General features: G+C 35.5%; 2 protein-coding genes across 3 annotated transcripts; both read right to left on the reverse strand.

Annotated features, from left to right (window-relative positions):
- Nucleotides 1–2195: 2195 nt before the first annotated feature.
- LOC135681124 (N-glycosylase/DNA lyase) lies at nt 2196–8213 on the reverse strand. 2 transcript variants are annotated; one of them, XM_065195425.2, is made up of 5 exons: nt 6182–8213; nt 5583–5759; nt 4861–4910; nt 4360–4557; nt 2196–3903 (listed from the first exon to the last, which is right to left on the reverse strand). In XM_065195425.2, exons 1-5 carry the CDS (start codon nt 6924–6926, stop codon nt 3793–3795), a joined length of 1281 nt encoding a protein of 426 aa, XP_065051497.2. In that variant the 5' UTR covers nt 6927–8213; the 3' UTR covers nt 2196–3792. The 2 variants fall into 2 exon arrangements, with proteins under 2 accessions (XP_065051497.2, XP_065051498.2); XM_065195426.2 differs by having other exon boundaries at nt 2202–3872.
- A 152-nt stretch (nt 8214–8365) lies between these two features.
- Nucleotides 8366–16352, reverse strand: LOC135681130 (nucleoside diphosphate kinase 6, mitochondrial). Its single transcript, XM_065195437.2, has 6 exons — nt 15687–16352; nt 13478–13580; nt 11995–12034; nt 11554–11637; nt 9898–9974; nt 8366–8670 (listed from the first exon to the last, which is right to left on the reverse strand). The coding sequence occupies exons 1-6, from the start codon at nt 15744–15746 to the stop codon at nt 8576–8578; spliced, it is 459 nt and encodes a 152-aa protein (XP_065051509.1). The 5' UTR covers nt 15747–16352; the 3' UTR covers nt 8366–8575.
- Nucleotides 16353–16470: the final 118 nt, after the last annotated feature.

The following is a 16470-nucleotide window of genomic DNA, read 5'->3' on the forward strand; positions in this document are numbered from 1 at the left end:
AGTTACCTATATAAACTGGGTTGGTTTCTAAATTTTTGCAATAGCCACAATTAAGTAATTTTCTGATGCGACCTGGAGTGCCTTCGCGCAAGCTGCGCTTTTGTCATTTGCTTACAGAGATGCCATGATAATTCCAAAATGAAAAATACCGTGTAACAAGTCCGGTAAAAATACCATGGCGATAAATCTCCTGACTGTATAGCCCCCGTTTGAAAAAATTAAATTACAATGCATTTTATTCCCTTCCCCTGCCTGCGGCAAGCTGAGATTTTTGTGCCCAGTCAGTCTTATGTTCTAACTTTGTCAAAACATAGCAATGTGAGGGAGGTTTTTTATAGTCATAAACAAATTTACCTATTTGATCACGATTCACCTATTTGACCCCATGTCCTATTTCTACAATGAGTGCTGCTAACGTGATTGCTTGACTTTACCCACAAGAGTATTAAAAGGAGAGGAAATAAGTGGAGTTTTAAATAGACGTTGCTAAAACGAGGAACAAGCGGAACAACCTAGTAACAAGCGGAACAACCCAGTAACAACCCAGTAACAAGCGGAACAACCCAGGAACAAGCAGAACAACAACCCAGTAACAAGCGGAAATGTGAATTAATTGTTTAGTAAAAAACACATGAGGGCGTTTATAATCCAACTCTCTGAAGTTCGTGTGGGCTAGAACTATCAAGAGGCCGTCAATCATGTCTTCGTCTGTTTCGGAGGCTTTGTGATTTTGCCAACGGACAGAGACTATCTATCGACCCCGGATCGGGACGAAAAATAAATAGTAAGGCATGCCTAAAGGGGTATGGGGAATGCTCCCCAAGAAATTTTTGAAAATGGTGGCTGCTCTGGGGGCTATTTTGGTTGCTAAAATAGATATGCTGGGTAAACTGCTCTGGCGGCAGTGGCTAAGATAGAGGGAATCAGAGGGGGGCAACAAAACCCTGTAGAGCTAGACCGAGGGGCAATTCACTCTTGAAAATTGCGTACAAGATTTTACCAAAACTTAAGGATTTCTAGGGATTTTCAGATAAAACAATAGGATTTTCATAAAAGGTGTACAAGATTTTCTTGGAGTGATTTGCCCCTCGAGCTAGACTCCTATTTTGCCGGAAAACCTCTGGTCTTCTGGAAATTTTATATGTTTATCTACTTGCTATGTTTTATAGGAAAGAATTTAAAGCTAAATAAAAATAAGAATATCTGGATATGTCAAAATATTTATTTATTTCAGTTCTGATGTCGTTATATTTTGTGTACTTAGATATTATTGTATTTAGAGTGTATTATGGCTCTTCAACTAAGTTTATTTAGATAAATTAATTTTTTTATGATGATGATGGAAACGCCAAACATTGGTTGCGTGTTTGTCACCCTGCCATCAAAATTTCACGATATTGCGCCATTCAATCGCCTGGGGAGAAAAATGACATTGATGTGCCTACAAGAAAAATCAGGCCCTGTCTTGGGATAAAAGTCGGAAAATCCAGGAACCAGGAAACTGAATCATTTGCCTAGGATCGATAGGTTTGCCTAGAATCATTTTTACTGAGGCGGAAAGTTAACCTCTTCTTTAATCCAAATTATAAGTTGTAAGAGGTTGCCCATTGTATTCCTTCCCATGTAGTACATTGTTATAAAGGAAACATACTACAGTAAGACAATTATTGGTGGGGCTTCAGATACCCCCCCCAGCCCCCCGGCTCCGACGGGCCTGAAAAATGTGATTGCAACAGGGCTACATGTACAGATTTACACTATGGCATGCACATCTATTTGCAACAGTGTGTCTGTTGTGATCGAATGTATAGGCATGCTTTACTATTTATTTTTCGTCCCGATCCGTGGTCGATAGATTCTCTCTGTCCGTTGGCAAAATCACAAAGCCTCCGAAACAGACGAAGACATGATTGACGGCCTCTTGATAGTTCTAGCCCACACGAACTTCAGAGAGTTGGATTATAAACGCCCCCATGTGAGGTGGTATTTACTAAACAATTAATTCACATTTCCGCTTGTTTCTGGGTTGTTCTGCTTGTTCCTTGGTTGTTCCGCTTGTTACTGGGTTGTTACTGGGTTGTTCCGCTTGTTACTGGGTTGTTCCGCTTGTTCCTTGTTTTAGCAACGTCGAGTTTTAAATAGGGTTTACCTTAAATTTACTTTCTTCCATTTTGTTAAATCTGGTTCATGTTCATGAAAGAAGCTCCCATTATAAAAAATTGCGGTTCCCAGAAAAAAGGGCATTCCATTCGAATTTTTGCAGTGACATCCCACAGGTGTCTTGCATTATAAAAATTGAAATTACATGTAGATCTGAAATTGGACTTCACATAACGATTTTCTTCATTCAAATTATGGTTAGCTGATATCATCTGCGCATGGATATTATTGCTGTGTGCGATTATGTTAAGTTAATTGCAGATGTAAAATGCAGGTCATGCAGGTTAACAAAACGCAGGTTAAATATAAGTGATCTCCATCCCACAACGTCACACACAACATTTCTCAGACAGGACCCTGAAGAGACAAAGAGATATGCCCCAGGTAAGATAGGTAGTTAGATAGGTCCCACATCCACTTGTGGTGCCACTCCGAGTCCCAAGACAGTTTACACAGTACTTCTCCTATAGGTATGTCGAGGAGCCAAAGGGGATGTCCAAGTAGGTAGTTACAGCCAACATCCTACTTGTGGTGCCACTCCAGGGCCAAAGCCACCAGGGGGCTGGAGGGGCAAGGCCCCCCCCCCCACTTTTTCGGTGAGCAAAATTATTTCCAGAGAGGTCCTGTTGTGAAGTACTGAATTCAATTTTGATTTATGGAACTTAGCCCCTCCGCCTTGAAATTTGTGGCCTGGGCCCTGCTCTGAGTCCAGTGACAGTTTGCACAGTCCTTCTCAGACAGGTATGCCAAAAAGAAAAAGAATATTTTTCTAGGTTAGATATGTTGTTAGGGCCCACATCTACTTGTGGTGGCAGTTTGAGCCCAATGACGGTTTGCTTGGTACTTTTCAGACAGATGCGCCAAGGAGACAAATAATATGTCCTAGGTTAGATAGGTAGTTTGGGCCCACATCATCAAGTATGGTGCCAGTCTGAGTCCCATGACAGTTTACACAGTACTTTTAGAAAAGGTATGCCAAGGATATATCCCAGGTTGGCTAAATGTGGCTTAGGTCCACATTATATTGACGATGCCGGTCTGTGTTCAACGACCAAGGGCATTTCAAAGAGAAAAAGAGGTAGTAATGGGTTAGGTAAGCCTGTAGGTAGGTGGTTGGAGCACACATTTTAGAAATGGTACCAGTCTGCATCCCATGATGGTCCACACAATACTTCCCAGCTAGACATCCCAAGGAAAACAAGATATTACTGCTGGGTAAGATAGGTAGTTAGGGCCAGCATCTGATAAACGATACTGTCCTAAAATAGAAATCCAAGTATGCATTTTTCCAAATTCATCTTATAGCCCTAACATCAGTCAAGAAAGCAATCACAGAAACACAAAGCTTTCAATTTAATTGCATTTCAAATTTTACAGAAACGCTTGATGTTTTTGTAACCAGAGTCCTTTTAGGGTAAAATCCATTATTGATAAAATATTATACAATTTACCAATGAATAAAATGCCAATGCTTCTCAATCAATGCTAATGGTTTGATTAGAGCTAATACTTGACTACAAGACTTTTTAAAAATGATCTCTTGTAAAGAAGTTAGTATAACACACCCTACCTAAATAAAATTTGATTATTTAAGATGCTAAAGGCACATAAACCTTAAAGTAAATTGTTCTGTTAAAATGCATCTTGTTCTAAATTTTTCTCTGTTTCCCTCCTGCATCTTGGCTGATACGCTGACTTCTCCTCTTTAGAATCTGATACAAAAAGATAAAAGTTGAGAGATCTCTAAAAAGACAAGGTAAAAAGGAGACAAAGTACTTAAACATTAAACTTGAATGTAAGCAGCAAAGATATCATTTTCATTGGAAATGGCTACTCCTCAGGAAAATCTTACTTCACCCTGAATAAGGCAGGAGGGACATTACCATGATTATGTTCCCTTGAATGCCAACTATAATATCATAATGTTCCCAAATATAATGTCATCAAATGTCTAGGGCTCCACAGCTGTGTCTACAACAGAGTTGGCTATGCCAAAGTAGTACTAGGTCATGACGGATTGTCAATAAGGACACTATCTTTGCTTCTTCAAGCAGTTTTTCAGGCAAGCAAGTTAACCTGCTAAAATCTGTCTTTACTAGCTATACCTCAAGTTTATTGAAAACTTCTACCATGTTGTTTACAAGGTGACTTTTCTGAAGTAGAAGCATAGTGCCAAGAATAAAATTATATTCTGCTTACATTTTGAGTTACATTTGAAATCCCTTCTTTTGATGTGTCCTGCTGCTTTTGCAAATCATTCACAATCACATCAGCTTTAACCTTTCTCTTTTGCCTCTTTGCCTGTTTCTTTTGCTGCTGTATTTCTGGTCCAGGCTTTGATTTCAGGGCATCCGTCTTTAAGTCTCTGAATCGACGAAGATCTGCACTAAACAGTACCTGGAATAGAGGCTTGATGAGTTATGCCTGCTAAAAATGGTCGCATTACTCCAAATCTTTGCTTGAAATGGGATGACACAAACAGCCAATGCAGTCAGGCTTCAAAGTGGTTTTTCTACTTAACTCAATTTTCACTAGTTTTCATTATAAAGAGTCATATTGAGAATGAAGGAACTGTGTCTCAGGTAAAGGTTGTCAATACAATAAACACCTGTTGAGCTTGATTTTGCTAAAAATGCATTGAAACTCGATAACAATTTTTTTGATGCAAAAATAAAGATAAGCTGTAGCTGTAAAACTTACTGAATGTGCCCAACCAGCATATTCCCCATAGATGCCTCTGAAGTGGTCACCTACAATGCAGTTCCATATCATCAAAAAGTTAATGAATGACTCATACAGTATACAATAGATTGATTTATATCAAGAAACAAAGTAATAAACTCTTATTTTTAATGGAAAGCTAACCATAATAAATATTTACTTCAAATGAATTTAAAAAAGTTATAAATATTAAATACTTTTACAGGCAATGTGCTAATTGAAGATAATACTCCCAGGGGGGTACTCCCATTAAGGCCTGACAGGGGGTCTTGTGGATTTGAGGGTCTTACCAAATTGCTACCAAATGGCCAAGTTTCAATAAAAAAACAACAGCTTAGTTAAGCTTGCAACTTGTTATAGACAATGAACAAGGTTTTATCTTTACCAGACCAACAACAGTCAAGGGCGAAAAAATTTATCAAAGAAGGACCAGGACCATACAAAGAAATGGATGCTACCAATGACATAATTTCCGTCCTTATGCTAACATTTCAGGGTTATTGTCAAAAAACACTACCATTAGAGGGTAATTTTTTAACATTTTAGCTTTTGCCCTCATTGACCTTGACTGGACCCCCCTGTTAGTCCATAATGGGAGTAACCCCCAGGGTAATACTGTCTCTGTATAGAATGAATTTCTACTTAGAAGCAATTTATTATAAAATGTTAATTTAATTGAAAAGAAGGCAATAAAAACAGACCTATCTCTTCATAAATCTTGTCTGTCAAACTTTTATACTTCTTAAGATGTGGCAGGTAATCTCTCTGAGCGATTTGCCACATGTGTGTATCAACTGGAACTGCCTCTGTTTTATCTAAGGACATGAGGCAAACACAGTCTGCAACCTTTGCCCCAACACCTGGAAGCTGACATAAAGCTGCAAATAAATAAGATTGACAAGGTATAGTTTTGTAATGCAAACAACATTCATAACATTGCAACTGTTTGTCCAAAACAATTTTTCATTTCAAAAAATAAAAACTTTGTATCATTAGCTACATCTGACCAGTGACTGGATATGCCCATTCTTAGCAGTTTGGCTAGTGTAGTGAAATTCCTTTATGGTTTTTGTGAGTAGCCTTTGTTTCTTGTGTCAAGGAAAAATCTGATTTTGGAATAATTTTTCTTATTCATGTGGAATTGAGTGGAAACATCCCTATAAATCCACCAAAAATTATTGCCATTCCATCTCATATATCTAGTGCCATGTAATACAAACACCAAATGAGAAATTTGTATTTTGGGATCAAAATAGATCCCCCTTCTGAGAAGAAAAAAAATTAAATCAGGTTTTCTAACCGCTATGGGCTTCTTTGTAATCCACAGCTCTCAAGTGATGAAGCCAGCCCTCCTTCCCTGTTTCCAAAATTTTCTTTGCACATTGATAAATAAACTTTGCTCTATACCCAAAACTCAATTCTCTTAACTTTTGTTCAACATTTTCATTTGACAAGGCAGCCAATGATGGGAATGAATGGTAGGCCTTTCCTTCTAGCTCGCCAATGGTATCACCGTAATTACTACAGAGCTTTTCGACCATCGTGGAAATTCGTGATATGTGGTTGTTTTGAGAGCAGATGAAGCTGAACAGATTCTCAACTGGATCTTGCCTCAGCATTCTCAATCCACCAAAATTATTTGCCAGCCTATTGAAAACCTCATCGTTTTTACTCCAACTCTTATAGAGCCTTTCAAGATCAACGTCCAACTGAAAATAGTCCCGCAAAATTGCCTCTTCGAGATCGTTGTTGAGAACGTCCTCCTGGCCAACAGAGGTTTCTTGTTGCTTCGAAGATGTAAGGTCATGTTCTTCTCTTTTTTCTATATGAAACGGTAGAACATCAGTACGTTTACCAAAGCTTTTGTAAAATATCTGCTCAGAAGTCTGTTTTAGAAACCAAACACGTTTCCCAATAACGCCATTCCATTCTCCATCATCATTCTTTGACCACCTAAAGCATTGACCACAGGCCAACACAATATCCAAATTCAGCAAAGCTTTCGGACAACTGAATGACTTCCAGCACAACTCTGAAACACTCATAGTTATGACTAATGATTCAGTCTTCTTTACGAACAGTTGCTGGAAACATACACGAGAAAAACGATACTAAAAAACAAAAGAAAAGCGAGCCCACGAACAGGAATATCAGAGTTACAGCGTCGACCATCTTTTGGCGGGAAGCCTCATTTGGAGGGTATCGAAAATGACAACGAGGGAGTAAAAATAAACCGAAATATTTATAAGGATCTTTAGGTTCCTTCGGAGAGAAGGAAACAAACATCAACAGAGGAAAGAAAAATAAATAGAAGGTTGACATGAAATACGAGAGACACGGCTTGAATAAACTGAGGGAATGAGAGGCACAAAGAAGTAATGAAAGTGTGAAAGACTTCCAATTTATTCCAAGAGAATGGGTGCTTCCTGGAAGGGTAGCCTGCTTGCAGACTCAACTATGGGGAAAGTAAAATGCAAAATTTTAGAAACAGTGCATAGTCTAAGATCGATAACTCGGTACCTAGACGTAAAGGGGGTCAGTCTGAAATTACTGGATCCAACTTTCACCAAAAGTAATATTTTTGGAAAAGAGACGATATTTTTCAATACAAAAAGAGCAGATGCAATTTTGATAGTTCTAGCTATTGACGTAAAAAAAACTGATTCTCTTCTGCTCTGACGAAAAATCCATATCTGCGCCAAACATAATGTTTTGCATCTATTTCAAATAACTTTTACCACATGTACTTGTGTTGAGCTGTTTTCTCCTAAATCACAATATGACTCTATTGAAACTGATCTTATACTTTTTGGGCGACATATGAAATTCTTAGAAGATCCATGTCCCAATGATCTTTTGAAACTTGCAATAATTCACTAATATTTATACATGGAAAACTTTTAAAAGGACTAAGGGTAAAGCCAGGGGCGAAACTGCTTGGGGATTAAAAGGGATATACTTAATGACCCTCGCTCGGGGTCCCCGGTGATTTCAACCCTTGAGGCGATGTGCCCTAAAAATGTTGTTCACACATGACACGCCCTTTCATCAAGCATGACACGCCCTTTTGTCAGGCATCTAACTACATACCCCCCAAATGAAAATAGTGAAGTTTCGCCTCTGGGTAAGACATTGTTTCATATTTTCTTCATAAGTCATAAGGCATTGTTTCATATTTTCTTCAACATTCACCAAGGAACTTGTCGGCTAAAGTTATTTCGTCTCTATATACAACAGTAGCTCTTAATGAGTTATCGAGATAGCTACAAGAATTAAAGCTAAAGTGACTAAGATTTTTTGAGTCCATCAGTTGTCTTTCATTGTGCTTTTATGATAATTACTCTGTATTCGGTTTCTAAAAATTTTTACCTTCTTAATATTATATTTAACTTCACTTTTCAAATATTTACGATCGTAATTACATTTCTCAAGCACAGGGCTCCCTTTCTAAATCAGATTCAGCTGAAGGGCAGCACTCCGTGAAATTGAATTACGTTACATTAAGTGAAATTGAAAATTAAAAATAATTATTCATTTGAAGTCTAGCAGCCTTTGAGGTTTTCAATAACATACGATATAAACAATGTTCCATGCAGAGTGCAATTGCTAGCTTTTCGGTTCGAAAGCAACCATACATAACACACAAGAAGCATCCTCAAAGAACGAAAGCTAACGTGGCATTTCCCGTTGTTTGCTACACAATGTGTCTAGCATACTGAACTTTCCAACCATCATAGTCAAAGTCAGAAAAGAAAAATCCAATTTCCTTTCGCGCAGTGTTGTCACAATCTGTGGAGACAACGGATATTTAATTAGTCACATAATTAAAGTACGTAGGATATACTTATAAAAAATGAAAAATTATATGAAATATGGAAAAATTATCTTTGTTTCTGGCAGTATATCAGGCAACAAAAAGCATTAGCCTGTATAACTGGTGCTGATAGAAGGATCCAGTCTCATATATTCCCGAAATGTCGAAAGCAGCTTTCAGCGAAATATACATTTCTTGAAATGAGCCAACACAACATGAGAATGATATGACATGCTTTAGATAATTTTCAATTCATTGCTCCAATTCAAAGATGAAAAACTACGGATTCCTGACGGGTCTCTGAAAAAACGAGAAAGCCAGTTCCCTTTTTCAGAGCAATGAGTCGAGAATTTCCTTATCTTGAAAACCATTTAGATAAAAGTAAATAATTTTTAAGTTTTCATTTAAGATTTATTTGAAGCATATACAATGAGAAAGATCAACATGTCTGTCGGATTGGATGAATCTTGCGATGTGTAATTAAGTAAAATATAATAGTCAGGAACAAAATAAAACGATGACGAGAATCCATAAATTTCAAAAAAGTTTTAAATTGCAACATGCATGCGAATGTAAATGGAAAAGTTGCAAGCTGCTTGGTAGTGTATTGGATACAAAAAATGACATCAATAAATGCAAAGGTCTCGCCATTCTATCTGCGAACACATTGATTCATCTTTAACAACAAAAACCTTAGCATAAACAAAAAATTAAAAGCCTTTAACAGCTATGTTACGTTCATATTCCTATGCAACTCAGAACTCTGGACACTAACAAAATCACTTGAAAAATATACAGTTTTCATAAGAGATCATTACGAACATACATCTTTGACATAGTTTATCCAAAAATAATGAAAAATGATCATGTCTACCAACAAACCAATCAAACTCCATGGAGTAAATCATCGAAAAACGTCAACTCAAATCGTTAAGACATGCACTCGTTTACCAGAACAAACCACTGCAAAGCTAGCCTTAGCATACGCGGATGAAAAATACACAGGACCAAAAGGCCGTCTAAAACTGACGAGGCTGTTAAAAAAAACCTACAGGATTTATATAAATTCAAAAGATAGACTTGCCTTGCAAAAACATTTCAACTGAAAACTTGTGTTACACGGGTGAATCTATATACGAAAAAAGTATCTTACAATAACAATAAAAGTACAATTGGTTTTACAGAGTACAAAGATGACTTACCTGACCCATGTCCTACGTTGCGTGTGTCTGAGATTCCATACAGCGCTCGTATTGAATATGGTTGTAGTTGACGTGCTCTGATTGCAAGATAAAAATTGAAACAAATGCATGAAGTAATCTTGAATGTGTTTGCTTTTAAAAACCTTTAATTAAATAATCAGATTATCAAAATACATGATAGTAAACTATATGACAAGACAATTAAAAACTCTTCACACACCTGAATGTTTTTCGACACATACTACACTCTTATCGTGTATATCAAAATTTTTCAATTTTTAAATTCTCCTTTTTTGTCGTTATAAAGATTATCCATGGGAAACAACGCTTAAATATGTTCAAAATTCCGATAAAAAATCATTCAACCAAGCTGTCACGATAATCAAACCATAGTCAACATTAACTAACAGATCATTAAGTTTAAATGCTGTCACATATATTAATAAGATACATACAACAAACTACCATTACATCTCTTTTAATACCCCTTTTGCACAACTTAAAACGCAGAAGCGTGTGTAAAAAATCGATAGTAAAGATGGAATTGATAGAAAAAAGCGATCCTACATAAAGTGAAATTGTCCGTGCTGCAGTTACGCCCTTAAAGGACATTCATTGGTCACAGACTGCAAATAAATGCGTTGATTATAAAAATTGCAACTTCGATCCATATTCAGAGAGTTTTGAGACGTCTCCGAAAGTATGCTTTAACACTTCATAAAAATGATTTTTGTAACAAAGAGAGAAAAAAAGATTTTCTTAACAGCAAAACAAGATGTTCAGAGATATTGAAATGATTTCCGTTTGTGTTGCCCAAGGAAGCATGTCAGTTGAATTGGTCATTGAGTAAAGTTTTCCATGTATAACAATTGGTCGATCTCGTAGAAGTGGACCGAGATTAAAATGATGATTGCTGTTAATGGTCCTCTAAAAATTGAAACTCCTGAAAGTATCATTAATGATAGCATGAAACAATATTGTAAGGAATCTGGGAAAATCGATAAAACAGACTGGCATTTTGTTCGTCGCCCAGAAAAAATTACGGACACAAATGCATCAAACATTTTGGAATGAATGAAAAAATCAAAGCCAGAATTGTCTTTTATGACATAAGGCAAAAACTTCTTTGATGTCTTTTTTGCTATACTTTTTGATATAGCAACATATACATGATACTTCACATAAACCTTTGAGCAGTAAAAGTGACACATGAAAAAGAACTGCAACTGAATGTCATTGTTCCGTATTGCTGTCACTGTTCCGCAGTAAACAATTACTACAAATGGCTTATAGCCAAAATGTTTGCTAGACAGAAATCAGTTTACTGATAAGATCTATTTTCTGCACCCATGTATGAAGCTTCATCAACCCTTAGTGGTTGTCTTTCACTTTAAAAATATATATATATATATATATAAAAAGACTCGCGGGCACAATTTGCAAAGCAGTTTGTGCTTGCAGGCACAAAAACCTTTTAGGGAGGGCTGCAAAAAACATAAAGAAAATTGGTGGTACTTGAATACAGGCTTAATGCAAAAAGCACCAATCGGTTTTTATACATTGATGGTTTATGTGAAGATTGCGTTCTAAAATGATTTCTAGATTAGGAAATTAAGATTCAGCTATATAATTTTGATAAAAAATATTGATTCTCACCTGTATGGACTTGTTGGACCCAACATTTCTCTCCACTTGGATATAGCATGCTCTCTCTCAAGAATTAAGGCTATCATCTCCCCACTGAGATAAAACGAACAATAGAAATGAAAACATTTATTTGGCACAACAACTTATGTCCATGAGAGAGCTGTGTGGTGGGGAGGGGAGGGGGAATGGGGACAAAATTTGGTGTGATAAGCTGAGGAATTCGCTCAGTTTGCTCTGTAAATACAAAGAAATAAATACAAGGAAATACAAATAAATAAGAAATACAAAAAAATAAATGTATGTGGAACAAATAACCAATGCACTGGAAATTCTTAAATTGTTTTACAGGCAACAAACAACTTTATCACTGACACAAAAGTTTAAGTAATGAGAGTATCAAAGCTCTATAAAGTCCTGACTGATCAATTAATGTAGAATAATTCCACCTACCTACTCATAAATGTTGTTAATCTCTTGTAGAAGAATTTGCCTGAAATTGATATTGAATATATAATTTATAAAATAAATCAGAATTTATTAACATCAAGAACGGCTCAAACAAAATGTAACCATGTATTATATGGTAGGTTAAAAATTACTCCTAAAAGAGTGAGTCAAACAAAATTAATTTAGTGTAAAATTAAGAATAAGATTGGTAGGGTTTCAAGGCTGTTGCTAGCTATCTGCTCAAGAGGGTGCTTGGGTTCCATTTCCAAAAAAATTGGATGAGAAAATCATTTACTTGCCTGAAAATTTGCTGACCAACCACCCCTTCATAGCAAACAATTTTTTGCTGTGGATCTTTCTCTTACTGAGACCACAAATACAAGATTAAAAATTTTCTGCTTCACAGTCATAGGAAAGATATCTTAAAAAGAGGAGTTGAACTTGTTAAGGATTTCAAATGTGAATACCTGGCCAACTAATAAGGAAAATAATAGAATCGGATCCTGTGTAAGTAGCATTTCAGTTTTCAGGGATGGATTTACAGAGGGTGGGGGTGTTTTTCTTTGGGTAAATTTTGTGATCTTTAATCATTTTATTTTATTTCAGTAAAAAGCATTTTTTGTAGTTAGCAGTAACTAAATGGTGTGAAATTCTTTATTTACAAGATAAACTATAAATTTTGAAAATAGGTATTTCTATCAGTTTCAAGTCACAACTTCCAAAAATTGCTGCTTAAATCCATCCCTGATAATTTTGCATGATATGTAAAGGAATTCAAAATATATTAAAATAAACTCTATTAAAATATATTAAAACTAACTTTACAGAAATATTTGAAAAAGATGGGTTTCTGTCAATCTCTAAAACCAAAGATATGACACTATTATTGAAAAAAGGTTATTCTGCTATTGAAATGTGCTTATATAAAAGAGGGACCATAAATAGATCAAAAGTCCTGAAAAGCTGCTTCTGTCTATTGACGTACTTAACAAAATTACCTAGCCAATGTTTAAAACAGGAGAGCTGCTAATTTAGAGATAGACCTAAAGAAACAACTAAACACTAACACTAATAAATCATTATGTGCTAAGATGATTTACTGTCTATCTAATAACTGAATAATATTCTAGCTATAAAAACAGTCAATGTTCCATAGCTTCTAACTTTCTTTTCATTTTGTTAGCCGTTTCTTTCAGGCTGGAGCATCAAGAGGGGGTTTGGAGGGGTAAAAGGTCTGGAACCTGTGTCTGATGAAGTCTGTAAAAATCTTACAACATGTTACTATCAGATTGCTACAAGGTCTGTTTACAAAGGTCTTTTGGGGGGAAAAGCATTTTCTGCAACCAGTGGTCCCGTGATTTTGATACTTTTTCTACCTGGAAAATTGCCCTCATATTTGTATTTCCTTCAGATGATTGAAGCATCAGATTTTTATTTTCCTTATCATTATAATAAAAATACTACGTCATATAGTAGAAGTACTTACCTTTATGAATAGCATAGAATTGTTCTGATTCTTCATGTGTTAACCATTTTTTCTTTGATTGCAAACAACTGAATCCATTAGATCTTAACAAACTCAAAATTTTCTAAAAGAGAATATTATTTATAGGAGAAAAACAAACAAAGACTTTACAATGAATGCTTACATTTTAGGTTAACAAATATCAAAGAAAGAAAAGTTCTCATTGGAATCGCTGAATGAAATTGCTCAAAACCTCAATGTGAATGTGCTTAGATAAGAGATATCTGAAGCCACAATTTTAAATACTAACAAGCATTGCATTGAGAAGGATTATATGGCATCACTTGGCACTCTTTCTCTGAATTATGATAGAAAGACTTCGTATTTGAATACTGAACTCAACCTGTTGGCAAAACAAATGAGTGTAACCAATATTCTCAGTGGCAAATGTTGAGGTCTTGCATGCCATGCATAGCATGACAAACAAATTTTCCAGAAAATAATTTTGTAATTAAAGATATGATTTAATAAATATTTCAATAGATGAAGCTTTTTACATTTAAATTTCTCCAAAGTCTAAAGTTTAATGTAAATTTAACCAGGAAGTATGGTAGATCGCAAGGAAAGTGTTTTTATATTATATACCCTGTGAAACATTACCCTGTAAGAAATAAAGCAGAGGAGAAATGAGGAAATGAAACAGCTTTATGGTTTTTAAAGATTGATGGAACAAAAATTAATTGGTGATGAACAGAGTGTTTCTGTTGTTGACTATGTTTGCTAGAATTTAGGCCAATCAATTTCAATGAAGATTGCTATACTAAGATTGATACAACTTGCACAAACTAGGCCTTTTACATTGGGGAGAAACGCTATGGTTTCAACAAAAACAATGAAACAAACTTCCTTATTATAATAACAGTTGGTTAATGATGATTGGGAAACTCCAGATACTCCATGTTTTGGTGACAGCTACCCATAACATGCCAAATGTACATAATATGTAGCCTGAAATATTCAGACTGAATGTCTCTAGAACTTGTTGTTAAAAAAGAGACACAAATGCCCCATTGTGTTGCTCAATAGAGCCATGCAATTCAATCTTGAGATAAAATGAGGTATGAAATTAGAGCTCTTTGTGTCTTATCTTTTCAGTCTTTATCTTATCGTGATATTTTTGCTATTGATGTTGTGTGATATGAGAGTAGTGGGATTGTTTCAGCTCTAGGAGAACTCTCTATTTGCCCCTAGGAGAATTTGATATGCCCCTTGTCTTTACCCTATGTTCAAACACCTTTGATACTGGAACCCATTTTGTCTTGACAATTTCCTATATCAATATTTCATTGATGATCAATTGTAAAGTTTCTATCAAATCCCCTAGAAAATTTTGAATAAAGAAGCAAAGCTTTTGCATAATTGCATAATACAGAAATCTCCTTTAACAATGAACATTGACTAGGAGGCATTAATTATTTATTTGTAAGAATAGCTATTTGTTACTTGTAAGTACAATAGCTCTAAGTAAAGAATTAGGGAAGGATCATCAAAAGTACATTTATCTTGCCATGTATCAAAGCAAGGCCATTTAGATGCTCAGTATAATGTTGTGCGAATCAAATTGAAATGTGTTATTTAAAAACAACCTTTCTTTAGTATCTGACAGTGTTATTTAAAAACAACCTTCCTGTTTTGGATTATTAGGTGAATCCAAAACAACTCTTGAAACAGTAAATATGAATACATTTTAGATTTTAAATAAAATATTTGATAACAAATTGAATTTAAAATTTAAAAACAAGTTTAGCATCTAAAACCAAGGCTTCTTTAAAACATGTCTCACTGAAAATTGTTGTTTGCAAATTATTAACATTTTTATGCCCACCTATGAGTTTTTTTGGGATTTCACAATAGCTGATAACAATTTTTTCAAGGGAACTGATCTGACCTTAACTTGAATTGGGTAACTTGCTGTGGTGCCAAAAACCGAAATTATATATTTAATCTGTCCAAGTGCATGACCGGAGCTGGTTTTGCCACTGATAATTTCTGGAGTTTATATCTAAAGCATATAAATGACTTCTTTTACCCTATAGGTGAACCAGAATCTAGCAAAATGATCGCTCGAAGTATTTAAAAGATTTAATTTAAATCATAAGGATCTAAGTTGCATGAAAAGCAAGGAGCAAGCATTTGACTGTAAAAGAGTACGACTGTGTACACATTTTACCTGGACTCTATTTCCATGGATGCAAATGTCCGGCTTCAAAATTGCCAGCGTTAATTGCATAGTTTGAAAAATGCAAAAAAAAATTCTAATGAGGCTAGCACATATGTAACATTTCAGCTGGCATATCTTCGTTCTGAGGAGTAACAACTAGCCACTAGGCCTTCCCTTCCACGTGAAACAGTCGTCTCGTATCCACTCTGAGGCAAGGGACATAATTCCTGGAAATCCTCTGGTCTTTAAGACTTTTCCAGGAAAAAATCGATTATCTATCATTTAAATGGACGCAGTGTTGGGTTTCAAAATTTCAAATGCTTTGTTGTCCTGTGGTGGAATAGGAAAAATTGACAGTTGTTTGGAGACAAAAAATATGCAAAAAGTTTAATCTTAGGGTATTCCAAAGAACTTTGGTAGAGTTTGCGGAGCTTTAAGAGTTCCAGTGAGGTTAATTATGGTCGGTTAACTATTTAATATTTACCATTATTGGGTCGTACCATGTTCTTACAGTGAAAAAGTAATCAAACCAAAGTTTTGGCTGTTATGAATACATTCTGCTCTCCAACACAACATGGTTTTCGTTAACTCCTTCTAAGCTCCTCTTGTAAGATTTTCATTTTATACTGGACATTTACAATTAGTTATTTTCTAATGCATCTAGCGCTGTTATAGAATTAAAATGCTATATGAAAAGCGAGCCCGAATCGGTCAATGGTATGTTCAGGGTATTTGAAAACAAAACAGATGATCAGTACAGTAGCCTCCTGATTACCATTTTCTTGGCATAGTT

This window comes from Rhopilema esculentum, chromosome 12 (assembly GCF_057945365.1).
Source record: "Rhopilema esculentum isolate cy_ngs chromosome 12, ASM5794536v1, whole genome shotgun sequence".
In the NCBI taxonomy this organism is placed as follows: Eukaryota; Metazoa; Cnidaria; class Scyphozoa; order Rhizostomeae; family Rhizostomatidae; genus Rhopilema; species Rhopilema esculentum.

What these genes read in the sequence shown, in the direction of transcription:
- LOC135681124 (XM_065195425.2), bottom strand. Translation starts at nt 6,926, where the DNA reads ATGAGTGTTTCAGAGTTGTGCTGGAAGTCATTCAGTTGTCCGAAAGCT. An exon ending in TTACAAAGAAGCCCATAGCG is followed by an intron (nt 5,760 to 6,181) that starts GTTAGAAAACCT and finishes ATTTATTTGCAG; the next exon opens with CTTTATGTCAGCTTCCAGGT. An exon ending in TTTCAAATGTAACTCAAAAT is followed by an intron (nt 3,904 to 4,359) that starts GTAAGCAGAATA and finishes TTGTCTTTTTAG; the next exon opens with AGATCTCTCAACTTTTATCT.
- LOC135681130 (XM_065195437.2), bottom strand. Translation starts at nt 15,746, where the DNA reads ATGCAATTAACGCTGGCAATTTTGAAGCCGGACATTTGCATCCATGGA. An exon ending in ATTCTATGCTATTCATAAAG is followed by an intron (nt 12,035 to 13,477) that starts GTAAGTACTTCT and finishes TATCAATTTCAG; the next exon opens with GCAAATTCTTCTACAAGAGA. An exon ending in GGTCCAACAAGTCCATACAG is followed by an intron (nt 9,975 to 11,553) that starts GTGAGAATCAAT and finishes TCTTGCAATCAG; the next exon opens with AGCACGTCAACTACAACCAT.